This window comes from Patiria miniata, unplaced genomic scaffold, assembly GCF_015706575.1.
Source record: "Patiria miniata isolate m_02_andy unplaced genomic scaffold, ASM1570657v1 HiC_scaffold_18, whole genome shotgun sequence".
In the NCBI taxonomy this organism is placed as follows: Eukaryota; Metazoa; Echinodermata; class Asteroidea; order Valvatida; family Asterinidae; genus Patiria; species Patiria miniata.
In genome coordinates, this window is record NW_024037056.1 from 2924515 (window position 1) to 2950816 (window position 26302).

At 40.5% G+C, this 26302-nt stretch overlaps 5 protein-coding genes and 1 long non-coding RNA gene across 7 annotated transcripts; all 6 read right to left on the reverse strand.

The window, feature by feature from the left end:
* Positions 1-715: 715 nt before the first annotated feature.
* Positions 716-1375, reverse strand: LOC119725030 (BTB/POZ domain-containing protein KCTD19-like). Its single transcript, XM_038196396.1, has one exon. The coding sequence runs from the start codon at positions 1373-1375 to the stop codon at positions 716-718; it is 660 nt and encodes a 219-aa protein (XP_038052324.1).
* Positions 1376-1947: 572 nt separating this feature from the next.
* On the reverse strand, positions 1948-3049 carry LOC119725031 (BTB/POZ domain-containing protein kctd15-like). Its single transcript, XM_038196397.1, has one exon. The coding sequence runs from the start codon at positions 2614-2616 to the stop codon at positions 1948-1950; it is 669 nt and encodes a 222-aa protein (XP_038052325.1). The 5' UTR covers positions 2617-3049.
* A 1949-nt stretch (positions 3050-4998) lies between these two features.
* On the reverse strand, positions 4999-6568 carry LOC119724208. Its single transcript, XR_005270626.1, has 3 exons — positions 6514-6568; positions 5916-6084; positions 4999-5494 (listed from the first exon to the last, which is right to left on the reverse strand). It is a non-coding gene; the product is annotated as an uncharacterized LOC119724208 (long non-coding RNA).
* A 3860-nt stretch (positions 6569-10428) lies between these two features.
* LOC119724209 (NACHT, LRR and PYD domains-containing protein 12-like) lies at positions 10429-18469 on the reverse strand. The gene is made up of 4 exons (XM_038195156.1): positions 18397-18469; positions 16616-16762; positions 15527-15646; positions 10429-14374 (listed from the first exon to the last, which is right to left on the reverse strand). The coding sequence occupies exons 2-4, from the start codon at positions 16749-16751 to the stop codon at positions 11889-11891; spliced, it is 2742 nt and encodes a 913-aa protein (XP_038051084.1). The 5' UTR covers positions 16752-16762; positions 18397-18469; the 3' UTR covers positions 10429-11888.
* A 599-nt stretch (positions 18470-19068) lies between these two features.
* LOC119724212 (BTB/POZ domain-containing protein KCTD15-like) lies at positions 19069-21420 on the reverse strand. The gene is made up of 2 exons (XM_038195160.1): positions 21121-21420; positions 19069-20387 (listed from the first exon to the last, which is right to left on the reverse strand). Exon 2 carries the CDS (start codon positions 20373-20375, stop codon positions 19635-19637), a length of 741 nt encoding a protein of 246 aa, XP_038051088.1. The 5' UTR covers positions 20376-20387; positions 21121-21420; the 3' UTR covers positions 19069-19634.
* A 531-nt stretch (positions 21421-21951) lies between these two features.
* Positions 21952-26245, reverse strand: LOC119724211 (BTB/POZ domain-containing protein KCTD6-like). 2 transcript variants are annotated; one of them, XM_038195159.1, is made up of 2 exons: positions 26168-26245; positions 21952-23771 (listed from the first exon to the last, which is right to left on the reverse strand). In XM_038195159.1, the coding sequence occupies exon 2, from the start codon at positions 23748-23750 to the stop codon at positions 23007-23009; it is 744 nt and encodes a 247-aa protein (XP_038051087.1). In that variant the 5' UTR covers positions 23751-23771; positions 26168-26245; the 3' UTR covers positions 21952-23006. The 2 variants fall into 2 exon arrangements, with proteins under 2 accessions (XP_038051087.1, XP_038051086.1); XM_038195158.1 differs by lacking the exon at positions 26168-26245 and adding an exon at positions 24545-24813.
* Between the last annotated feature and the right edge of the window lie 57 nt (positions 26246-26302).

The following is a 26302-nucleotide window of genomic DNA, read 5'->3' on the forward strand; positions in this document are numbered from 1 at the left end:
TAAACATCGATGCTTGTATATGACCTTACAAAAAGATTACATTTAGTGGTATCTTGCTACAATATATCATTACACTTTATGATTAATACCGGTACGTAATAACTTTCAAACCATTTCTCAATATCATAAACGTGTTGCCTGTGACACGAAAGCATTACGCTGCGCAAATGATACTAATTCATTATCTAAACTTTCTAAATGGCCACAGCTTTTACGGTATAAGATGCATTTTTCAAGATGCAAGGCAGAGAAAAAAACTCGAGAAGCAGGATATAAGAGTTTTACTGCGACCAACGTTCAAATATTAAAGGTCCATTTTATTCAAAGATGGGCCGGGAAAAGGTCCGAGTTCCTCCTGTTTATACCCCGGAATCGTTCATCGTGCAGTACTGTTTCTCCGCTTGCATCCAAGCCGTTCTATCTCCTGGATGATCGCCACCAGATTTTGTTCAAACCTACGGTGACGAGTCTTGGCCTTAATAGATGTAAGATTCCTACCAGGCGCTTTGACAGACTGTGAGGGTAACCTGCACACCACAATTCTATTTGTATTCGGTTTACTCCAAGACGGCAACGTATACTTTTGAATCTAACAGTCTTATTCGAATCAAGTTCCATTCTGTATTACATTTGTTCATTAGTCGGTCTAGTTTTCGTCTTTTTTAAACACTTTTGCAAGGACAAACAACAGGATTTCTGTGTCTGGAGGGCCTCCTTACATATTGGGCGGGACCTTTCTACCAAACAACGATGATTTCTCTCCGGGCATGGCCGACGTGCTCAACAACTGAAAACCGAGTTTAGAGGCTCGTTGAAATACCGCCATCCAATTTGGTGGGTCTGTCACTTTATAAGACGTGTTAGGATGCCATGGTAAGCACTGTACCGAGTAGGAACCCCAGTATCCCGATATCTCCCCACACCCTTCTACAATGGTACGCATATCTTCATTGGATCGTCTAGATTCCTGGGGCTGTACGGACAGTGCGAAGCTAGGGTCTGCTTCAAGTACACGACGAAACTTACGTGGTAGTCTCTCCAAAGTTTCCCAACTGCCCCGGTATTTGCAATTCTTGTTATCTTGTTCTACGAATTCCACAAATTCCTTTTTTGGGTCATCTGCCACGGCCATGGGTGGTCTCGTCAAGTCATCCTTACGCGAAGACACTGCCGCTACCAGGTCTGGGATTTGGAAGAAATCGGCCTCTGAGGCCAGCAGGTCCCACTCCTTGAAGTCCTCCGGTAGAATCAGCTTGCCCTGTCTGAGGAAATTCAGTACGTGACGGAAGATGGGCCCGTCCCTGTCCATGACATAAGCCCCGGTGGCGTCACGAACAGACGGGTCAAGTTCACCGCTGAATATGGCACCCAGCATGGAGCGAGGGTATAGCGAGTCAGAGTCGACCGTGATGTGGTGTACAAGCACCCGCCAACATCAAGCTTAACCATGTCATCCATTTTCCTCTTTCAAATCCCTGCGGAATTATTGTTAGGGCTCGAACACAGTTTTGCTTAAGAAACAACTTCGAATGGTCCTCACACTTGAATTCAGTTTCATGTCACAAAATTGCTATTTTGCAGATCACATTTGGGCGTTGGCACTGAACACACAATCAACTGTGGTTCAAAGTGCAAATGAGATGATGTGCCAAGTGATCGGTAAGTTTGGAGACTGTCATGGTTGTGGCGATTTCTTTGTGGTTTTGTATTGATTCATTTTTTTGACAGTGGCCGTGGATTGAACTCAGAAGTTACTTGTCACAGAATAATTAGACTCGGCTCAAGTCGTATGCTGCACCAGGTGCCTAAATCAGCATGTGACTTGAGCCGAGTCTATGATGCTTTCTACACACGTTAACAGCGCTTTATCATGTGCCCTCGCAATCCGCTCCAGGCAAACTTATTGAACACTTTTGTATAGACCTGTGATTTGTTGTCTCCGACGGACTATTTATTGCAGTTCCTTCTCGCAAAAGTCCATGTCACTCCCTGGCAAGTTCCGTTAACCAGATTAGTTGCTGTCTTCAATTCGAATCCCAGCTCCGATATCTGCTGAAACATCTCCACTCGGTATCCGCTGAAATCACCCTCCACCAGCGAGACGCCGTACCGTCCCTTCTCGCCGACACTCTCCAAGATGTCGCTTCTCCTGAGCGGGAAACCGTCTCGCAGACTGTCATGCCGACCAAGAAACTGCAACAGGAGCGGCGTGCGCTCCAGGGTATCGCGGCTACCAGTGAAGGTGAACTGGTTCCCACAGACGGCGATTTCCATGATTTCCAATCTGTCTTTCCGTGCGGCTAGCTCCCTAACTGCGTCCGTCAGCTCTTTCAGTTGGTAGAAGTCGGCCTCCGTGGAAAGCACGTCCCACTCCTTGAAGTCCTCCGGTAGAATCAACCTGCCTCGTCGGAGGAAGTTGAGGACATGGCGGAAGATGGGCCCGTCTCCGTCAATGACGTAGGCTGTGTCGTCATCACGGGCATGCGCGTCAGTAGATGGGGTACCCTGACGGCTGATGAAGATTTTGCCCAGCATAGAGTCTGGGTACCGAATCATAGTCGACCGCGTGGTGGTATACAAGCAGCCGCCAACATCAAGCTTAACAACGTCATCCATTCCGTTTTTTTTTTTTTAACTCAAATAATGAAGAACATTAATTAAATCCAATGAAGTAGTTCAGTTTTAAAGCTACATGTACATTACTATTCGCTGCCTGTATTGCGCAGATTATTAAACAGCAGCCCAATCTCGGATTTAACTGCGATATCAAAGTACAATGTTCAATGGGGTGGTTTTTAAGAATTAAATTTCAGTAGTCCGATATACAGTTACAGCTTATCGAAATTTGTCATCGGCAGTGGTGATAAATTCCCACACTTAAAACGGCGTTGTTGGGATTGTAAATCTCTTGTTTACACTGAATTGCTCGACTTTGCTAAAATTACTTTTGGTTGATATAATCTTTCAAATTTGGATCAAAACGCCACCACTGAGTGACATGATAGGGCCTTCCAATATTTATCACCACTCTTTCTCATTAAGAGTTGCAAAGATACATGGGATGTATAGGGGTGCAGACCAGTAAATCGGTCCGAAATTGCCTGCGCCGGCCAAATCACGATTTGCATGCCCTCAAAATCTTCGGTATTTGAGCATGCTGTGGGCCATGAACTTGAGGGTTTGTAAAAAATATGGGTGGAAACCGTGCACATGACTTGGAGCTTGCAGTTCTGTGTAATTTTGATGTAATTTGGACCCTAAAAGCGCTCTACTTTGCAATGGAGTGTAGGCATCGTTTTTCAAAATGGCGATGGGCTTCAGGACTATTTTCAGGGGTGTTCATCTTCAGATGGAAATTTCTCCTAAAAGTCATCAGTTGACCTCCCCGAAAATTGAAAAGAAAATGAAAGATAATGAAATAAGCTTTAATTTGATGTGTGTCTCGAACACCTTGGAGAGTTGTGAGTATTTTTCCCGAATTTTTAAAGTGGGAGAATTTACCATTGGGGTCTATGGAAGTTTATTTACTGGTCTGCTACCATAGGTCTATCTCAAAATGGAAAAATGTTCGTTCATTCACGCCTTTATGAATGAACAATAATACTATCTGAACACATGTATATAGGGCGAGTAAAAAAACCAGGAACCCAAACCCCAAACGTTATATTTCATATTAAAAAAAATATGTAGCACCAAAAATGATAACTGGAAAGCCAATTACATAAGCTACTTGTAGATGAAAAAAATTACTGAAATTACTCACCCTGTACCTCATCAAGAATCCAACTTTTGTTTCCTCAAGAACGTTTATTCTTCATTTGTGAACAAAATTCTAAACCGTTTACATCTTCGAGACAACCACTACCTTCTTAGACGAATGATTATTAACTCTGAAACTTGCAAAGCCTTTCAAGGGACCTAAGCTTTTTAAGGATTTATTTTCGGGGTTACTTTTTGTTTTTAGGCAAACGTACATTACTCATGGAACAGCAAAAACATTGAACCTTAAAGAATTAACATTTGTAACTTTAATGAAATGCCATACAACACAAGAAATCGGATGTCATGACCTGAAAGTTAAGCAGGGCGTAGGTCATGACATCCAAGCCCACCGTGTGGGGGCGCTGTGCCATTGTAATTACTGGCAACTTAATGAATTTCCGAATCTGACTACTGCATCTAGGCATTTTCAATCTGAGCGAATATTTTTATTTGCAAAACAATTTGATAAACGCCATTTTGTTACTTGCCCTCTCCTTGCCGCCCATGGTCAGATTCCAATGTTTTTTTTGTGTAATAAAAAATTTTGTTAAACAATATTTAATATTTGGGAAGCCACACTTGGGACGACCAATGACCAATTACACTGTGCCAAAGACACCCAGCTACAACCAAGGGAAAATCATAGTTGCATGACAGAAAGACGATCTTGGGGGGTCATCACTAATGTTTGACAGAAGTCGCCAGAGTAAGTAAGTAAGAGGACAAAAAAGCAAAAGATGAAGTTTAGAAACAGCTGTTGCATTATTTTTATTTCTTAAACTATGATAAACATGCAAATACAATTTTAACATTTTTCATTCATTTTAAAAAGGTAGATTTCGAGGATTTCAAGGCAAACTTCTCATAACTGAATTCGGGAAAAGTGAACTTTTTTTTCAAGGTTGTGACTCGACAACTTTTTTTTCAAATCCTTTCCTTCCAACGATCAGCCACTCAAGTCTAGCTTCTAAGGTTCTGCAGCTGGGTCACATGCAAGCATGGGCGTCGCCAGGATTTTTTCTAGAGGGGGGCAAAAAAATTTTTTGCCAAAAAATGCTTGTATTTCTCAACACATTCTTGATTTATCAGTTTTAGAGGGGGGCAGGGACATTTTGCCCCCCCCCCCCAACTCATGAAATTTACACCACTTTGTCTTCGTGCCTCTTTTTCTTTTTCTTTTTTTTCTCTTCCTTTTTTTTTTTTTTTTTGCTTTCCAGGGGGGGGGGGGGGGCCTCGCGACACCCATGATGCAAGCACCGTGATCCAGCTGTACCACCAAGACACTTATTGTGGGACAAGATTCAGACAACTCCGGGGGCTCCTTGACTGTCTCCAAGACCTGTTCCGTGTCCTTTTTCCTTTCAAAGAGCAGTCACCCGAGTCTTGCTCCTAAAGGTGCCTAGTAAAGTTACATCGGATGCATGCACCGTGAATTAGCTGTACCACCCAGGTCATTGTGGGAGGAAGTTCAGACAACTTCGGCAGATCCTTGACTGTCTCCAAAACCTGTTCCATGTTCTTTTCGGTTCTTTCCATGAGCAGTCACTTCAGTCACAATGCAGTTATCCTGCTGTACCAACCATGTCCTTGTGGGAGACAATTCGGACAACTTGAGCAGATCCCTGATTGTCTCCAAGACATGCATGACGTCTTGTCAAACCGCGGAGAACCAATTCAAGTCCAGCTTCTGTAGGTACTGCAACTGCGTCAAAGCCCGACTGGTGGGCAAAGCCTGTGATAGAAGAGAACAACCACTGGTCAAAAATCGGTGAAATCTGGTTTATAGCATTCTTGACAACCACATTGTCCACAGCACTTCAAATCCTTGACAGGCTATCCCGAGATTTTGGAGGATTCGGCAGTATTGAACCTCCCTCACTGCCCAACTCATCACCTGACTCACTGACTATTACAAGCCAGGCAGTGCTATCATACAGTATCGCCCCATTCCACCAATAAATGGGCTAGTGCAGGAAAAGACTTCCAGTGAATAGCCAAAATAGAGTTTTTGTAAGGTCGGGGACAAACTTTACTAGACTTGCAATGTCTTGTTTTTACGAGGATTCAACTTGCTGCACATTTAATTTTCCTGGCAAAACATCCATGGAAAAATACACTAGTCATAGGGATGTGCTCATCGAGATAACGCTTACCTTTTACATTGGGATATGTTGAAGATGCTCCACAGTGCATTTAGTATGGCAGGATTTTCAGAGCTTGCTATCTGCAGCTTTTCTGCTCCTGGAGGCATACCAGAAGTACTTTTTGAAGTGACTGTTACAAAAAGATCCTACAGGAATCCTCAAGGTGAATGAAGCGGATCTAGAATGCAGAATGCCAGAAAGAAAACAGAAAAAAAGGACTTCTTAAAAGCTTGAGATTACACTTGAACACATTACATGCAAGTCAAGTGTTATTCTGTCACTGAGATGTTTACAAACAAAGCGTACTCTAGGCTGTGCACAGCACACACAGTTCTCTTTAAATTTATTAAATTGATGGGACTTTGCACCTGAGCTTGAGTTTTACTATGCATCGGATGATCGGGTCGGCACCAGTACCATTGCAGTCTAGTACAGGTATATGATCATGACCCCAACTTCGAGTTCGAGCGAGAAAATACTTACAAAACAACCTCAGGACTTACCCGTTAATGCATCCAAGTTGCAACCTGGTCATGCACTTCCATTATTGTTATGTTAGAGCGTTATTTTAAGCAAAAAATGCAGTAAAAATAGAGAAATCACAAACCTGATGTTAAGCGACGCGTCTCGTTTTCCAATGACTTCCTTGTGTACGTTGGTCATTGACCTTCGTCAATAGAGGGCGATGTTTACAATTCACGGCCACCAAACCAAATCCGTCGGCGATAAACTGTGGCCTCGCTTGAACTTTTTTTGGAGATGCCGCTACAAAGACCTCTGATATAATACCCAGTTGCCCTATCCCCCCCCCCCCTCCCATTTAACAATATTTTTAGAGAGAAAAAAGGAGGGCATATTTTCATAAACAATAATAAATGCGGGGCATGGCCAACTGAACTATAAAAACGGCATGATCATGCCACTTCGTTCTATTTATGATCTAGAAAAGTCTAAATCTTTGAGGGAAAAAAACAAATACGGACTCGACTTCTCGAAAGTAGCATGGCAACTAAAAAAGTAAGTCCTCCAAAAAAGCAAACAAATAATTGTGCTGATCCTAACTGACCAGTCTTACAGAAGAGGAAAAATACAAGATGTGAAAGAACTACTGAAAAGAAAATTATTGGAGAAAAATTGCATGCAACCAAGTCACACGACTTACAAATTGTTTAGGCCTATTCAATAACGGTTAATTCAGTCCAGCACATATACTTGGGAAGAATGAACCACATACATGCAGAGATCCATATTTTACAGTCTCGTACACAGCAGGTATCATTCTGAATTAGATCACAATCGAGTTAATTAATTACATGTACTCACAATATGGTTTACTGTCAATTTATACGTAACCTTGTCGTGCTACTGTTTATAAAGTTACAATGCAATGTCCCTACCATGTCCCTATTTCATTTCTCCAATTATACACCGGACACAAAAAGCGTTTTGCTGAATACTGCTTATTTACAAAATTTGGCCGAATTTAACACACATTGAAAACAAGAAATCTTTTCACAAGGCTAAGTACATGTATTTCACATTTGGTCATACACTTTGACTCAAGACCGACACTTTAAGAGTGTTTAAATAATTTACCGAACCGAATTTCAATTAACTTCTATCTTTGAAAAGAGGCTTTCTATTTACACAACGCGCGTATATCACACCTGTCTGAGCTGCATACCGTTGCATGCAAATTGCGCGAATACAATGGGAGACCCGCGTCTGGCGTCTTCAGGCACGCGCCATCTTATTCATATGCAAATTTCTTGAGAACGCTTGGATGTTTGGGATTTGCGACTTGTACGCAATGGTTTCAATCAAAGTACACAGAGTCAGCGGTATACTTGGAATTAAAAATATCTACTTGAAAGTTGAATTTGCTGGGGAAAATCACCCACGCAACCACCAATATATTAAAATGGAACGTGCATTTTTGTTTAGAACACTTGGCGGTAGGCCAACTGAATACGAGTTGACTTCGTGACATTATACGAGTTATCCTGACATGAAAAAAAAATTGGCTAAGATACGAGTTGGCTCAGGCGAAGGTACGAGTTGACCAGGCCTGTTAAAGTTTGTGCTTAAATGTTCCAATTATCAATCATTTCATTATTCATAAACAGCTTGTTTATACGGACTTACCCATGACGATGGAGACTCACCACAATTCGACGAATCCTCTCACACAAAATAAATTCAACACATCCACAAACATTTAATCCTCATGTTTACTGTCCATTTCAAAAGAGTTCAGTAGGCCTACTGTGCGGTTCATGAGTCCATTTTAGTCATTGCATGCATATGAAGTGAACCTCAAATCCTTGCAAGATGAAGTTTCAAGGATATTGTAGTTTCTTCGAAGGCTGACAAAATTCCAAGAACACAACTCGGAGAGTCGAGTTTGACTTCAGTCCAAAATGAAACATGGCCGGCGAGCGAGATGAATTCCGTGACTATGATTGTGCGTAAATTCCATATCACTCCAGGCTGGTCGTACTTACTCAGTGGAGGACAAAGTAGTCGAGAGTTTTGGTGGAGAAATGTTCCCGTATGTTCAGTTTCGTCAGAAATATCTCAAAATTGAGTGCGAGTCGCGCCAAAGTTGTGCACACGTTCGTCTACAGATGCCCCTGTGTGAATCTCAACTGCGTAATGACTAAACTGTAAATAAATCGCAGGGTTTGAGTTTGTACACAAAGCTACGGAATTTCTCAAACCGCATTGCTCAAAACATATTCCTCCGCTTTGACCCTTTTCTAGCTGATCTTCCAAATTTGACGAAACAAATTGTAAAGTACAAATATTTAAATACCGCACCCAAATAGTTCTTCAAGATGAAAAAAATCTTTACATTTCGAAAAAAATCGTTGTACTACTTTGAAATAATGTGGCTCAAGCAGCGCAGTGTGCAGTGACGTATGAGAGAGTGTTCGTGATTGGTCAGATGTTAGACAGTGAGACGCGCAGCCCGTGCATCCATCCACTTTGATTGGACGACGGTACTGCTGCATACTTTATGCAATGATTTACGTCCAAAAAGTGCAGCATAAGTGATACGAATCTCGATTCATCTTTCGAACTTTTGGATTTAAAAAAACATGTATGGGGGGGGGGGGGAGGGGAGGTTCTGGCCCTAATTCCTTAGTGATGATTGGCGCCCCCAGGATGGGATGGTGAAGGATAGTGTTACTGAGATACCATTAATAAAATTAATATCAGGCCTCAAAAATGGAAGCGCGGAATTATTATCTGATGCAAGTCTTTGGTTATAAAACAACTCTCATGATTGGGTGAAAAGAATTCAGCATGGGCAGATAAATAAAAATCAGATGGAAGTTGGGGGTTGTCTTTAAGTATGATTTGACATTTTATAAATATAATTCAGCTTTTATCATGATCGGTGTTTGACTTATGTTCTGTTGAAGACAGGGGCGGAGCTTATAATAAATAAGGGGAGGATTAATACAGTCACAGTCATTTGCATAATGTGCATAAGGTTATAATAATTTTATTCACTTACAGTGTTGTCTCAGTATACAGTAAAAGTAGGCAAAGTGGAAAAAAAGGCTCAAGTACTTTAGTCTGAACTCAATGTAAGCAAGGGTATAATTATGGACATGTTATAGTTGCATGAAATATGTAAGGCCTTGAAAATAGTACAAAAAAAAGGTCAATCAAAATTATTAAATTTTTCTTAAATCATTTGTTTTCTATCACAAGCTTCTTGGTCAAATAAATAATACATTCATTGGATCTTCACATTTAAATTCAAAGAATGATAATTAATTATTACAGCGTCGGTGTCTCAGATGTTTCTTGAGTCATTATTATTTTTTTTTACACACAAACAAATAATGTAATACTGGAGTAAAATTTACAAAACATCGTATTACCTGTATCATATTAGCCGTTACATTTTGGTTGTTTGCAAACAGATTTATGCTTCCAGAGATTGATGAAAAATTTAAATTCTTGTGGATTTTTTTTTATCTGTAATTCCGTTTACAGTTAAAGGGAATGTACAACATTTGCTTTTGCCTCAATTTTCAGAAATAAATGGATTTGGAGGATTAATATGTTATACAAAATATTGGTAAACTGATTTGTTTCACGTTTTGGGCTTGTAGATGCTGGAAAAACCAAGAAAACCTATCATGTTCTTGTAGTCTGGTAGCTGACCCCACTTAAGATGAAACGAAGCAATTAATACACTTTGGGGAATTGTAAGGTCAGAGAATCAGTCTAGCAGGCTTGTACCCCTTCAGAGGTGTGTAATCAATTGCAAAAAAAATTCAGAATAACTAAATATGAAAAATTAAGAACAATTTTTGAAAAAAAAGCCAGTTTTCTCCAACGCTGGTCGGCCGACCAGCGTTGGAAAAACACAGCTTTTCTGGAAAATGTCAGCAAACCAGGAGCCACGGTTTCAAAGGATGCTTTAGACTGTCAGTCCCTAACAATTCAGTAAGGTATTTCGTGATAATTTGATCATGTCGTTTTTTGATGTTTGCAAATGTTGTATTTTCCCTTTAAAACAAAAAATCAGTGTTTGCGTATACATCGGAATGTGCCGAATACATAAATATACTACACAATATTTATTGGAAGTTCGTGAACTTGTGCAAATCTATAAATATTTGCAAATAAGAAACTAGATGTCGATGTACAGATATGCACAGAAATATGCAGCTAAATATACATGTACAAGTACATGTACCAGTACATGTACATGAACATGTAATAAATACTTTCTACAACAATTGCACTTTTAAACAATACAAAAAACAACTGACTCTTTACATGATTACACCCTAAATCATCCACTACATGGCTTCACAGTCTGTGAAATTAAAGAATTTCTGCTGTCATTTGGATAAACTTTTCTTCAAGAAAGATTTTGGAATCAGATCATACACAAGTACTCACAAATCAATCAAATCATCATGTTAATTAAAGAGAACAGAACCGTGACAAGTTATATTCAGGCCGGTTCATTCTCGATGCGAATGCAAACTTCTGACCTAGGGGCAAGTTTTTCGCGCTGCAAATTCGCAAAAGTTGAACACATTTCAACTCCGGCAAGTTTCGCAGCAAATGCTTTGTAACATCAAAAACGCATCGCATCAATATTCGCATGAAGTACCAACCGGCCTTTCCTCTGCAATTTGTTAACAAGCAGTCCAAGTTTGGCTCTGTCTTAATTAAATATGAGTAATTAATGCCAACCTTTATTGACAAGCAGTCCAAGTTTAACTCTGTCTCAATGAAATATTAATAATTAATGCCAACCTTTATTGACAAGCTTTCAGGGGATTTCCGGTAAAAAGACCGCCATTGAAGCTGACACATACACAGCCAACCACAATCTCTGTGTTCTTTGTGCTTGTTTATATATTACATTATTGTTCACCCCTCGTTACCTGTGACCTTGTATATGGTTTGACTTGTGATTGACTTCATTACAGCTCTTAAACTTCAAGAATATCTGCAAAGCATATTAGTTATTATGAAGTTTTTTTTTACACATTACTTCTACAAGACAGTCATGGGCGTCGCCAGGATGGGGCGGGGGGGGGGGGGGGCTGTCGTAAAAATATGTACATTATTTGCAAATACGAAACTAGATGTGTTCATGGGTAAATGTCCCCCGCCCACCCTCGAAACAATGATAAATTGTGAATATGCAAACGAAAGCTCAAGCAATTTGGGAAAAAATCTTGGCGACGCCCATGAAGACAATACATACATTAAAGAACCACTGGTGTACAAAATTAGGACATATATGTGAGAAGCTATTGTTTGTACAAGTAACCTGAAGAAATTCTGCAAATAGAAGGGGATGTCCCTGTCAATTTTATGGCCACGAAATTATCTTACTGAGTTGAAAATATTTTAAATATTGCACGAACCATTCAAACAGGCCTTCAGATTCAACCACACTTTTGTCAGAATTATGCTTTCCTGCCAAAGCAAGTGTCTTCAGAAGTTGATGACTAACCCATTATTGTCAGACAGATCACTCAGTGAGTCAGTGATGTGTTTCTTATCTTCCTCTGAAAGGTTACAGAACATGAGGTTCAGCTTCTTAAGACTTGGCAGCTGCTTGAGATGCATGGACAGTGAGCCTGCTGTACCACCCAGGTCATTATCAGAGAGAATCAACGCAACCAAGTCAGGCTGCGACTCAGCAACATGCTTGATGCCCTGCGCGATCAGTGAGCAGTGACGCAAGTTCAGCTGCCGTAGTTGTCGCAGACGCTTCAAAGGCACGCACCATAGTGCTGCCGTACCGCCAAGGTTATTATCTGACAGGATCAGTTCAACCAAGTCGGGTAGGTCCCTGAGTGACTCTGCGACGTGGTTGACGTCCTGCGCAATCAATGAGCAATGCCGCAAGTTAAGTAGCCGCAGTCGCTGCAACTGCGTCAAATGCACGCACCATGATTCTGCTGTGCCACCCAGGTCATTCTCGGAAAGATCCAACTCAAGCAAGTTGGGTAGATCCCCAAGTGATTCAGCAACTTTCTGGACGTCATGTCCTGTCAAACAGCAACGACTCAAGTCAAGCCTCTTGAGGCACTGCCCATGCCTTAAAGGCATGCACCATACTTCTGCTGTACCACCAAGGTCATTGAAGGAAATGTTCAATTCAACCAAGTTTGGTAGATCCCCAAGTGATTCAGTGACATGCCTGATGTCCTGCCCCTTCAAGGAGCAACGACTTAAGTTAAGTCTCTGAAGGCTTTTTACCTTCCTCAAGTGAATGCACCAGGATTCTGCCTTCCCGTCCAGGATAACGCTTTGTGAAAAACCCCACTTGGACCACTTATCCTTCAAGCAGACATAGTAAAGATTTGTCATTGCGCTCATGGCAACAGCTAAGTCTTCACCGCACCGCACCAAGGCAGACTGCGTGGCATGAAACTTCTTGACTTTGTCAAGGAAGGCATTGCCGCTGTCCTTTGTCTGGGAAGCGACACGTTTCAGGAAATAGGTGATCGAGTTAAAGCAATCACTGTCGAGATCCCGAATGATAATGTCCGATGTTATAAATGAATGTATGAGGTCGCTCGGAGGCAAACTGCTTGACTGACTCTCAAAATAACAGTGTAGCGCCAACTGACCAAGCCTTGAGTCAAATGATAAGTACTTCTGACAACTCTCCTGAAATATCTCAAGAATCCTGTAGGTGCATGCCTCATTGTCCCCGCAACAGAAGCGCAAAAGATACCCCAAACCCTCAGGCCCCTTTGGCACAATTTCTTTCACAATCCTTTCAAATTCACCCTCGTCTGTTGTGAACAGGCTTTGCAGGTAGCTTCCAGCAGCGGATTCCTGGAAGGTCTTATGTATAAACTGCAAACTGTTGTGAGATTCCAGTCCCTTCAGGACTCTCTGCCTGGTCAGAATGCCTGCTTTGATTGCCAAGTCAAGGACAGTTTTCTCGAAGTCGCTTTCTTTAAAAGAGAGCACTTGGTGGGGAGAGAGAAGTCCACGCAATCCCACCTTGCCAATTTCAATCATAACATTTGCTATCTCTTCTTGTGACATATCACCTTTTCTTTTGAAGATGTATTTGGATGCCTGATTGTACAGGCGTGACATTGTGTCAGGGAGTGCGGAATCTTGTCTCCAAAGCAAACACATCAGGAGTAGCAACATTGGACTCTTCGCCAGATTGGCAAGGAGGCTGGATGAGTGAATAGCTTCCAGAAGCCCCTTTGCCATGTTCTCTTTGTCACAGTAGAATTTCTTGACATACTCACTGATGTCGTTTTCATTGAACCCCAAGATCCTGACATATGTGAATGGATCTTCGACAAGTTGTCTCGTTACCAATCTGTGAAAGTGCGAGGGGCGGGTGCTGACCAGAACACTACAGCCCCTGAACACTTCACGGTTTAGGATTCCCAGGATGGACCCAAATGCGGACGGACAAAGGGAGGCGGTCATGAACTCATCGAAGCCATCTAAGAGAACGAGAACCTTACCAGGATTCTCCTTGACAAATGCTTCCAGAGCGTGCTTGACCACACCCGTGTCTTTGGCCAAGAGCTGGTCAAAAACTGCATCAATGAGGTCCGAGCTCTGCTCCAGCGCATGCATTTTCAACAGGAAGACAAGCTTAAATCTTTGCAGTGCTCGACTTGAGCCGACTGCCCAGTCATACACCATCTTGTCAAAGAGCGTGGATTTCCCTCTCCCGGCCAACCCATTCAAAACAGCTATGTCTACTGCGTCACCCTCCCTCGTTTTTAAGAGGAAGATGTCATCATACGATTCAAGTATTTTACCGCTGTAGCTTTCCGTTTCTAGCTGTAGTTTTGTGTAGATGTCCATTATGTGTTTCTTGTCATCGTCGATCCATGGAATCATCTGCACATAGCTGCCCGTGCTCCTGTAGTGCGTCTTCAGTGCCACTTCGCAGCTATCAGCAGCATCTGGGGCTTGAACATCACTGCATTCTAGATATAAAGGAATATCAATATAAAGATATGAAAGTCATGTTCATGATTAAATTACAAGTAATAATAATAGTGGACATTTATAAAGCGCACGTATCCACCAGGACTGGTGCTCAAGGCGCTACATCATTATTACCCCTGCTCATTGGGCACATGAAACATTCCAAATACCATCTCAGCTCCCTGGGGAGTATACAGCTCGATGCTGCCTGTTAGGCGCAAGGAAGCTAATTCAATCACAATAACCATCTCTGCCCTCACAGGTACCCATTTACTCCTGGGTGAAGAGAAGCAATGAGTGACAAAGTGCCTTGCCCAAGGGCACACGCACCATGACCCCGCCAGGACTCGAACCCACAACCTGCAGCTTTACCCGCAGACCACGAATCAGTGCCCTTAACCACGAGGCCACAGTACTCCACGTAATTAAAATACAATTGCTTGACTGTTTTAGGATTAGTCAGCTGAACTTACCCTGTCTTTATTAACGGGTAGAATCTTTTTGGGGACGAATGTCAGAGCCTCTTTCAGGCATAACATTTGTTTTTCATGCATTTTGTCAGCTTCTAATACTAACACCACTCAAACTCCAAGGAAAGAATTATCAAAACCTAACTTGTTGAACTTTCAGATCAGTGGGTATTAAACTACTTGAGAAAACAGTGGAAAAACTATGCAGAACCTTTTGACCACAAAACAAGTATTTCGTTAATAGCAGGCTTCACCTAAAAAAATCAGTCAATTCACTGATCGTTGGAAATCACGTACATTTTTTTGTAATATCTTCTCGATGACGGTAAGCCAGAGAGAATAGTTTCATGATATTTATATAGTACCATGCAGAACTATCTTTAAAGTAAGCTGTTTGATAATTAATTCGGTAGGTAACTTTTGCGATTAACCTTAGAAACACAACCTAATCCAACCCCAGACAAGTTGTGAGGTGATGAAAAGAGCATAGAAACCTTTGAAGTTGAAACACACAGAGAAATACATACATTCTCCAAAATTTGTTTTGTTGTGAGGTGATTAAAAGAGAATAGATACCTTTAAAGTCGGAAAGACACAGAAAAATATAATACATTCTCAAAATTTGATTGCCAGATAAACACAGCAATGAACTATGGGTTTAATTACTTAAGGATGACTCACCTGTTGCATTGTGAGGACACTGATATACGTTGATGACGGTACCAGTAGAATTCTTTACAACAATGTTTCCAGAGCCTCTAATCGTTGTCTTTTCTCGAAACGGGACCGATGGCTGAAATTCTGCAAATGTCAAAACAAAAGGAAACAGACAATTAGGCAAGACATTCTAATTGGACGTCCAAAAAAGGAAAAGAAATTCAGGTTTTGGGGTCAAAATATAAGCAAGACATTCTAGTTTGACGTCCAAAAAAAGAAAAGAAATTGAGATTTTGGGGTCAAAATATAAGCATACAAGTTGAAAATGTACCAATTATAAAAAAAAAAAAAAGAATTTGTTGAAAAGCACTGACATTAGGCAACAAAAATAATACTTCCACTTCCGATAACATGGCATTCAAAACTAGGGTAGGAACAGGGTTTTTTTTTTGGGCCAATTTCTTTTGTTACAATTATATGGAGACTTCCGCGAGTAGTCACAGTTAAAAAAAGGTAAAAATTTATGGTTTTGGGTGGGTTTTTTTCTCATTCTCCCCAAAAAAAATTATGGTAGGGGCTGTCAGATCAGGGTAGGCAGGAAAAAAGGAAGCATATTTTTTTTTTTAATTTGCCTGATCCCCTGTAAACTCTCTTTAAATTAGGAATGTGTACCTTTTTGAAAAAAACGTTCTTTTAACTAAAAATTGGCCACCATTTTGAAATCGCATGGAGGAACATTTTCGGAACGATATTCGTGGGAGATGATGACTGAAAGTCGTCATTTGGCCAGATGGATGAAGATTTTTAGTTAAAAGAACGTTTTTTCGAAAAGGTATGAGTTTCTCTACGACTAGGAACCTCAACTTTGGAAATTTCTGTCCTGGATGAGAACATAATCTCGATCAAAATCGGTAGCAAAATCGCTACATCTGAGTTTAGCTCTTTAGGGGAGCATTGGGTGTCTGGCCGTACTACAGAGCTTGCGATAGTACTGTACAGCCAGATGCAGTAGGGCTACGTGTGCTAGTGTCTGGTCTCGTTAAAGTCACCTGTTATCACGGTAAACGGGCTATGTTTGTATGGTCTCTTTGTTTACGGCACGTTTGAGCTTACCTGATGTCTGGTCCGGACCCTCTGATTGCCTTTCTACACAAAGTTCTTCCATTTTCTTGTCATCATTCGTCTGTCTGTGTGGCTCACACGATGACATCGTACTCCCTTGGTTTTTTCCAGAATCCTGCTCTGCCATTTTTGCGGAATCTGAAGTTGAAATTAACCCATGACAAAAAAAACCCCGGTCATTTAGGCTTTCAAGGAAATTCACAGTGTATTCTTAATGACGACCCTTGTGTGTTTATTCACTGAATGGCAGTTGGTCAATTTTGATCTGTTTGTCTTCATTTTGACCTTTGCCCCTACACGTACTATTGTAGTGGTGAGAGAAATCAGAGATTTCAAACTCCGGTTAAAGGGAATATACATCATTTGCTTTTGCTGTAATTTTCAGAAATGGATGGAATTGGGGGGTTGGAAATATATAGCAAATATAGTTATACTGACTTATTTGAGGTTTTGGGTTCGAAAATGCTATAAAAACCAAGAAAAACAATCATTTTCCTGTAGTCTGATTCCCTGACTCCATATAAAAAGAAACAGAGCAGTTTACATACATTGGGGAATTGTAAGGTCAGTGACCCAGTCTAGCTGGCTTGTACCCGTTCATAGGTGTGAGATCGATTGCAACAAGTGCGCGGCCAATTGGGGCCAGTATTTGAAAAAAAGTCAGCTTTTTCCAACGCTGGTCGGCCGACTAGCGTTGGAAATTGATACAAAAATACCACTTTTCTTGAAAATGACAGTATACCAGGTGCCATGATTTTACAGGATGCTTTACACTGTCATTCACTAACAGTCCAGCAAGGTATTTCAAAATGATTTGGTAGTTTTATTTTTTTGATCTTTGTTGTATTTTCCCTTAAACCTAAATTTTTTCAAACCAATTAATCTGATTTCACCGGAACTTTCCATTCAGCTCCAGTCATGCTAAAAAAAACAAAGAAAAAACAGAGAGAGATGCCGCTTAGCGCATGCAATGCACTTCAGAGAGATGGTGAAAAATGGGTGGGAACTTTCTGACCAGTCATGCCAGTCATATTGGCAGGCTATCGTGAACCAAGAAGACACTAGCAAGTGAATGCAGTCACAATCAGAGACCATGGAGCAAATTGGGAGATGTTCAAGTTGATTCTTTGGAACGCGAACCTTTTTTCCCTTTGCTTTTTCCCCCAGAATGGTGGATTTTCCAAGGTGGCAGATGGCCAGGATTCTTCCATTTGCTTGACTATTTTGACGTGTCCAAAAGAGCAGTAACATGTATAATTTTGTTGGAAACAAATTAAAAAGACAATATATTTGAAAGCAGCCAGGGACAAAAAAACTGGTGTGTTTTTACTTGGTCTACATTATATTAAACATGTGAAAAAGCCAGGAGTTTAAATTTATTATCTTTCATTTTAAAACAAAATTGCAATTAGGCCTAAGTACAAACCAAAAATTCCAAACTTAAATTGTTAACTTAATGTATCATGTTTTCAGCACAGCACAAAATCTTTCTGTTTGTATTTCACTGTCACAAACATTGAAACCGCGCTCATTTATTATTTGGGGAATCCCCTTTACTTCCCGATGTTAATGACGTCATATCCCCCCCCCCCCGGCCAGTTCAGTATTTAACTTAACGCGTACGCGTAGCCAGTTGCGAACAAATATCACGAGAAAACAATTCAAAACAAAGTCAGGACGCGAAGTAAATAGAATCAAATTTGTCACCACACAATACACAACTATTTGTATAGCCATTGAGTGGTATTCAAAACTCATAATAGGTCCATTACCTTATCGAACACGTCGGTCAAGGACGAACATCCTTTTTGTCTGCCAAATCGGTATCGTTTCCTGGTGTTGGACATTGCTCAGCAACAGGGGGCGCACTGTAACTCCGAGAGATTTGCGCCGCAAAACTTTCTGCGTACCGCGGGGGGGGGGGTTAGTAGGGGGTTTAATAAGGAGGGGTGGGGTATTTTGTGGGACAGGGTCACGCCCCGGTTCATTTTGATTATAATTTGATTGATATGCAAACCTCAATATTAAGGGGAGGTGTCCTTTTAACCTCGTTGACTATGTCGACATGACACCACTGCCAAAACCAAACAAGACTAAATCCAACAAAATGGGCCCATAGTTACTGCAATGCGGGTGTTGTATGTAAACTAAAAGTACTGAATAAAACTATGCATTTTTTTAGAGGGAAGGAGGGATTTCACTTAAGTTTCCAGCGAATGTCATTCATTTTGGATTGTTTTTCTGCAAAAGAATTAAAGAGATACTAGAACAAATCTTTTCAGTTTATAGACGCCCACAATTCCTTTAACTGGAAAAGTGTTTGTGCATGTTTTATATAAACTTCACAATAAAGTCCATCATAAACACAGTGCACAACTCAAAGATTTTTTGTTGCAATGGCAATGATTATTAAAGACAAAGTGATTGACAGACATAGAGATGGATAATGTACTAGTGAACTTAAAACAGTTCACAATGTTTTATTCAAAAACAAAGTTGTGCCCCGCGGCTGTAAAAAGTTTGGCATAAACAACATCTTTAATATACAGTATATACAATATTGATGTATGAGAAAGATCAATGCTAGTACAAAAATAACATATGTTTGACATAATAATACAAAGATAGAAGACAAGATATCCTCATATCTCAACATCTACAATGGCATCTCCATACAACAAACACAGTTTTGCTAAAATACTACTGGCAAAATTTAAAACATCTTTTTGTTTGTCTGGCATGTTTTAGTCATAAAATACAAGCAGGCATTTCAGGTCACCAACATTTTCTACAATTCCATAAAAAAAAGTGGATCGTAAATTTGCCTGTTGCAAAAGAAACACAAGTGACAACGTTCTTGCTATGATTTTTTTATAGGTAAATAATGAACCATAAACATCTTCTTTTTTTTTTAATGAAGAAGGCGGGCGCTTGATAAAACCGTTGAGGATTATTTGTACAAAGAGACCATGTTTATTTGTGCAACACCCCTAGCGATCAGTTACACAGCTTACTGGCGTTGAACAGGTCTGCAGAATACCCAGCTCTCCGATTCCCCATCGGGGCAGGGAGACGCGCTAACGAGCTCAAACCCGAGCTTTGTCACTTGTTGGAATATGGTCATTCTCTTCATGGGGTCCTCCTGAATCAATGCATGTTCCCGTTCTTCCTCAGCTTCTCCATTTCGTTCCACGTCTTCCAACAGGAAATACTCATCTGCCATAGTAGGCGGTCCATACGGAATGAGGAACTGCAGCAAATATGGGATACTCTCCAGTGTCTTTTGGCTCCCAATGTACTTGAATCTGCCCTTCTTGGCAACATCGCGGGTCTTTGCAACAATCTCGATGAACTCACATTCTCTGGCTGCCCTAGCCTCTTCCCTTTCCTTCAGTTGGGCGAGTTTGTCTTCCCGATCCTTCATGGCCTCCTCAATGGCCAGTTCTTGCTGGAAAGTGGCCACCGCGTTGACCAGCTCTTGGATCTGGTAGAAGTTGCTTTCGGCCTCCAAAAGGCTCCAGTCCTTGAAGTCTTTTGGAAGGCAGAGTTTACCGTTCCTGAGAAAGTTCAGAATGACTCGAAAAGTGGGGCCATCTCTATCGATGATGTAGGTTCCGTCTGCATCCCGCGCTGCAGGCTGCCACGGTCCGTTGAACATACAATAGAGCATGTTGTTGGGGTAGCGCGTCAGTGTTGATCTGCTGGTGGTGTAATTGACGCCTCCAACGTCTAGGCGCACAATGTCTTCCATGTCTTGGCCTGTCTGCAAAATATTAAGATAAGTCATACTTAAGTTATAAATTTAATATTTCTGCAATACATTTTAATCTTTAATTACTTCTGGAATTAAAAGGAACCCTGTGTGCCTTCTTATTCTAGAAGAAACTTTTAAGTTTTACTGGACTGCGAAATTTAAGCAATTATGTCAGGCGCGATCGGTTGATGTGCGGAAACGGTCGACCATGTTGCGCTATCGGTCGATCATGACGCTATCACTCGATCCCACTGCCGCCAGTCGAACACCTTTTCTTTCTAATTCACGGCTCTGGATAATTTTTGTTTTTAAAGGCAAGTAAATCCAAGATATTCAACAGAAGCGACCCATCACGCAAAGCGATCAACCGACCGTGCAGATCAACCGATCGCCCCCAACTATTACTATTAGTTCAAAATCTGGTAGAAAGGGTGATAACTCGTTCGGAGACAAAAGTATCGGCAAAAGTGTCGAGAAAATGGAAGAATCCTCCCTCATCATTTGCCCATCTTAGAAAATCGGGGGGGGGGGGGGAATGGCCGCCTTATTTTTCCCCAAAAAGTCCAAAGTCGTGAAACTTTTTTGACTTGGCCTTTTAAACCAATTATGCCAACATGTTAAAGTTTAAGATTTAGGGAGATTGGTGAATGGATTTCTTTCTTCTTTTTAACGTTTCGACTTGAAAACATCATAATCATATTCTTAATACTAATAATAATGACAATGAAATTTGATGACAAACCTTGCCTATGCTTGAATTGAAGTTGAATTCCTTCAGTTGCGATGCAGCGAAGACAGAGTCGGACTTTTCCGCTTTTTTCGCCGTGATTAACGCGTACAACTTAGACAGTTATGTTACTTATTATTCCAAATTTACAGCCAACACTCTGACGATGAAACTTCACAAAATGTACAACTTAATAATGACTTGGCTACTGCTGAAATAAGTGAACGCTGATCCGGTTTTTACTCGATGTGGCGATAGCAAACACGTGTTCCGTCAAAAAAGGTAAACAAGTGCGGGTCACCGTCGATTCGTCTTCTTAAGTTCAACCGATATAGCGAGAGGGACGACTGGGTACTAGATATGACAGGGTTCAAAGTTCAAAGCTTGACTAGACTTGTTTTGGTCCTTCAAGTACATAAAAAAAAATGCATGAAAAATAAACTTTACCTTAAGAATAAAACTCAATATTTTCAGACTCAAGTAATACCTCTGAAAATGAAACTGTCCAGGGTGCACAACAAAGGTAGTAAATAATGCCAAAAAAGGTGACACACTCGTCAGGATGAATATCTTCTTTTGAACTTTGACCCTTATGTGAACAACTTATTTTTGCTTGGGGGCGGGACGGGGGGGGGGGGGGGGGGGGGGGCAGCAAATCAATCTGCATTATGAAATCCACCCGCCCCTAAACCAAACCCCTCAACCAGGCTACCCCAACCTGAAATTAATTTCTCATCATTTTTCTGTCTGTTTTTGACGTAGCGGACAAAATTTGTAGACTATATAGCCAGAAACTTGAAGCTATGCGCATGCAACTTGTAAATAACACACTACACGAATACGTAATCTCAATGCACCATGCAGTTACTGTCTTTTTACTTTTTAATGCAGTCATAATAAATAGAGTACGTTACCATGTTTACAAAATTACAACGTATTTATTTTACAGTATATGTTAATGGAGTAAATAAGTTTAAACATAATATGTATATAAGTTTCAGCATGAAGAAGGTTAAATGCAGAAAATTCCTTTAGTTTCTTCTGAAATCAATCTCAATTGAAGATATATTTTGGACCTACCGTAATCCTTAAATCCTTATATAAATGATCTTTTCCTTTGCAAATACTTTATTCTTTAATTTCTAATAATAACAACAAAGTAAACAAGATTTTTCAAACCTGTTGAAGTTTCTGCTCCAGTCTATTTGTCTGGATGATCTAATTTTAACTTAAATGCTGCCTTTTTCTTCTTTTTTTTTACATCTATTTTAGTGTCTTCTGACTTAGTATTTTACACACATAAATATATAGTATATGGTTTTGAAGGAAATAAATAAAATAAATAAATTACAACTTTCAAGAAAAATATGCACAACTTTTTGATTGAGAAAAACTCAAACATGGTTTCTTCACTAGCAAACTCTATTTCAAAGAAAAATCAATCAATTATAAAAATTAAAAAAAAAAGGCCAAATAAAAATAAACATGTTTAGTGTCCTGCCTTTTAAAAAAAAGGAAGGAGGACCTTCTTTCCTTTTTTTGGTCCAAAATGTAGGCCCGACTGGGCTATTTTTTCGAGATGGCCACCAGTTTTTTTTTTTAAATGGCCGCCCTTGGACTCAGGAAATGACATACTTTATATGGGCTAGATGCAACAGACAAAGAGGCCATTATGGTGTCACTGTTAAAATTTATCATTTATTCCTTTAAAAAAAATGAGGCGGCCTCCAAAAAGGAAGCGGGCGGGGACGCTAAACATGTTTTTTTAAAATTTTTTATTTGGCCTTTTTTATTTTTAAGCTGGTCCTTGGAAATCACCTGATTTCAAATTAAATTAAATTGCAAACAAACTCAAATTGGAAACAAACTAACGCACTACAGAGATCTTCGATTAGGAGCCTCTATGTACGCTTGACAGGTCTGCTGAAAATCCATCTCTCACAATCTGGATTTATAGGGCACGGCCAATAACCACACACTTCGAATCCCTGAGCTGTCACTTCTTGGAAGATGTCCATCGGATGTACGGGCCTCTCTCGGTTCAGTTCATAGTTGCGTTCGGCTTCAATTTCCCCACAACGCTCCAACTCGCCAAACATCTCTGCCTCGTGTTCGTCCATGTCTTCGGGCGACACGAACGGAACAAGGAATGACATAAGCTGTGGCATCTTTTCCAGGACTTCGCGTGATCCGGAGTATTTCATCTTCCCGATTTTAGTGTAATTATTAACCTTCGCTGTAATGACGACAAACTCGGTTTCTGGGGCCGGCTTGTCATACCGTTTATCATATAATTCGTCCTCCTCTTCTCTTTCCTTCTTGGCAGTTTCTGTTTGAAGAGTCTCTGAGGCAACGACAGCATCCATCAGCTCCTGGATTTGATAGAAGTTAGCTTCGCACTTCATCTGGCTCCACTCCTTGAAGCCGTCTCCAAGGCACAGCTTGCCCTGTCGGAGGAAGTTCAGAACGATGCGGAATAAGGGGCCATCCCTGTCGATGACGTAGGTGCCGTCAGCGTCTTGGGCCGCAGGCTTCCAGGGACCACTGAACATGGAAAACAGCATGCTCTTAGGGTAGCGGGTGAGGGTTGATCTCATGGTGGTGTATCGGACACCACCGACATTCAGATGCACAATGTCGTCCATGATGTCCGCTAGCTTACAATGCTGAAAATGCAGAAACAAAATCCATTCTCAGTCAATTTTTTCTAACATAATGTTAAAAAATACTGCTTTTTCAGAATGTCAACATGAGCATGGTATATGTACTTTAGCAGGAAAACGTTTTGTGTCAGTTTGTCTTAATTTTCCCCAAAAAAATATTCGGATAGATGGGAATGCTTTCCATATACGAAGTTCACTCAACACCCTGTGTACAAACCCTATGAGATTGGACTGAAAAATTCTAAGCGTTTTCTAAGAAAATGCTTGTATTTTCTCACTGCTCAAATTGACTTTGATGACATGAAATTGCTATCTGGGGGCTTGTTATGTTAGTCAATACAGAGGAAAATTAGTGAACTTCGTATATGGAAATCTTTCCGATAGATGTTGCATCCAGACGCCACTTTTTCCATCATTATGGAAAGAATATTGCAACCTGACGCCACTTTTTTTCTCCATGTCATCTCAATTAAGGTCATCACTGCAAGAAAAAAAATGATAAGAAAAAAATTGATAGGAAATGAATCTGGGACTGAGAAACATGCATTTCCAATTTTGTGAGGAAATTTTTAAAAAAATTCTTGACTCTCCGAAAAACTTTGTATACACAACCGCTGAAGTGGCGTCAGGTTGCAACATTCTTTCCATAAAATAGACGTTTACTAGTTATACAATGGAGTTATAGCTCCATGGTGAGACATCGGGGGAAAATGTGAAGTTTTTATTTTTTTAAATGCATCACCATGAACTGTATGTTTCAATCTTTGACGAATTACCTCGATCAATATGCATGCACGCAGCACCCAATCACAGCACTATGCAAAAACTGCACAGAAACAAAAACAGCTTTTGACAATTTTGACGGAAAGTATTTACTTGTGCATAAGTGCTGTAAACTGCAACAGACATAGTAGAAGTTCGATGGAGTGGTGAAATCCTCAGATGGTGTTCCTAGCTCCATGCACTGATGCACCGACAAAATGCAGATTGAGCACACGTTTCGAATATATGTACGCGCGCACGTGTGATAATTTGAAGGCTACACGTGTTCCACGGGGTCAAGGTTCAAAGTTAGACTTGCTTGGGTCCTCCGTTTACTTCTAAATATTCTCCCAAAAAAATTGATGTTGGTCAGAATCGAAGCCGGCAGAAACAGAACCAACCAAGTTTTTAAAATTCGCAGGTGTAGTTGTTCAAATTTTAGTGAATTCTTGAAATGATGTAGATGTCAGGTCATTTTTATCTTTGAAACACTTTTGTAAGTTAAAATTCCCATGTACAAAATCACAAGATCCAGACTATTTGCAGGGGTGCGAGTGACCACTGATAAAAATAGCTGAAAACAGCTGAAAAAGGTGTTAAAAAAACTGAATTTTGGAAATCTTCTATACTTTTGTACACAGCAAGTGAGGAAAAAAAGCTGAAATCCAAAACAAAAAAAGCTGAAATCAGCTTGAAAGCTGAGATTTCACACCCCTGTATTTGTAATCTTTTCATTTTTTTCAAGCAACTTTTAGACTAAAATTGTACTAATTGTACATGTTCAAAACACAGCCCCCCCCCCCTCGCCCCCCAAAAAAATGGTAGACAGCACACATGACAATTGTAGTTCTTGCTCGTTTATTATGAATATGAGCAATTATATTAGTTTTAATATATAAAATGGACATTCTGAAAGCGCCAAAGATGTGTGTAATGTTGGCCATTCTTGCTTACAAAAGTCCACTTTGTTTACATAGGAATGCGCATATGTAAAATAGGTGTGACATCATTATGTTTTAAGTGCATTGGTGAACCGTGCACACATAATCAATCCATCACAAGTCTTAATTCAAATCACAAGCTATTCAATAAGCTTTGACAAAGGCATTTCTTTGTTATTGTTCATCCACTGTTACTTGCGACTGGACTTGTGATGGGCTGGAGTACAGTCCTGAAGTACCACCCACAAAATGAGCCCCCCCCCCCCTCCCCAAAAAAACACCAAAAAATGTGAAAAAATTAGTTGAGACCTTTTCACATGAGACAAATCTTTGGATTGACGCGGGGTTGACACAGGGTCGACAAAACATGTTGCGTTCACCCTTGGAAATATTCAACCCTCTATGCACTAAACCCTGCATCAACCCTTAGATTGATTTTCCCCGGTTGAACTCAAGTTCAGCCCTACTCCAGACAAGGGTTGAGATTTCAACCCGGGTTGAAACTTTCGTCAGGGTTCAAAACAGTACTTAGTAACCGAGTCAACTAAGTTTGGTTTGCACATAACAAGTATGAAATGATGCAGGGTGGAACGCAGGGTTGAAAAAAACAAAAGGTCACACAGGGGCAGCATTTGGTTCGCCCCAGGGTTGAGTCCAATCTCGAGGATGTAGTGTGAAAAGGATCTTTTTAGGTACCTTAAATATCCTAACTTTTTGACAAGATGTTCCTCCGACTCCCGAGTTCAGCTTCTGAATACATTGCAATTTTGTATGATTTGCTCATGTGTCAGTCACAATCAGTAAGTTTTCGGCTTGCCCTCCATACATCGG

Coding starts and splice junctions, on each gene's coding strand:
- LOC119725030 (XM_038196396.1), bottom strand. CDS start 1,375: ATGCTGGGTGCCATATTCAGCGGTGAACTTGACCCGTCTGTTCGTGAC.
- LOC119725031 (XM_038196397.1), bottom strand. CDS start 2,616: ATGGATGACGTTGTTAAGCTTGATGTTGGCGGCTGCTTGTATACCACC.
- LOC119724209 (XM_038195156.1), bottom strand. CDS start 16,751: ATGGCAGAGCAGGATTCTGGAAAAAACCAAGGGAGTACGATGTCATCG. Junction 15,647..16,615: donor GGGTCCGGACCAGACATCAG/GTAAGCTCAAAC, acceptor TGACATTTGCAG/AATTTCAGCCATCGGTCCCG. Junction 14,375..15,526: donor GTGTCCTCACAATGCAACAG/GTGAGTCATCCT, acceptor CTTTATATCTAG/AATGCAGTGATGTTCAAGCC.
- LOC119724212 (XM_038195160.1), bottom strand. CDS start 20,375: ATGGAAGACATTGTGCGCCTAGACGTTGGAGGCGTCAATTACACCACC.
- LOC119724211 (XM_038195159.1), bottom strand. CDS start 23,750: ATGGACGACATTGTGCATCTGAATGTCGGTGGTGTCCGATACACCACC.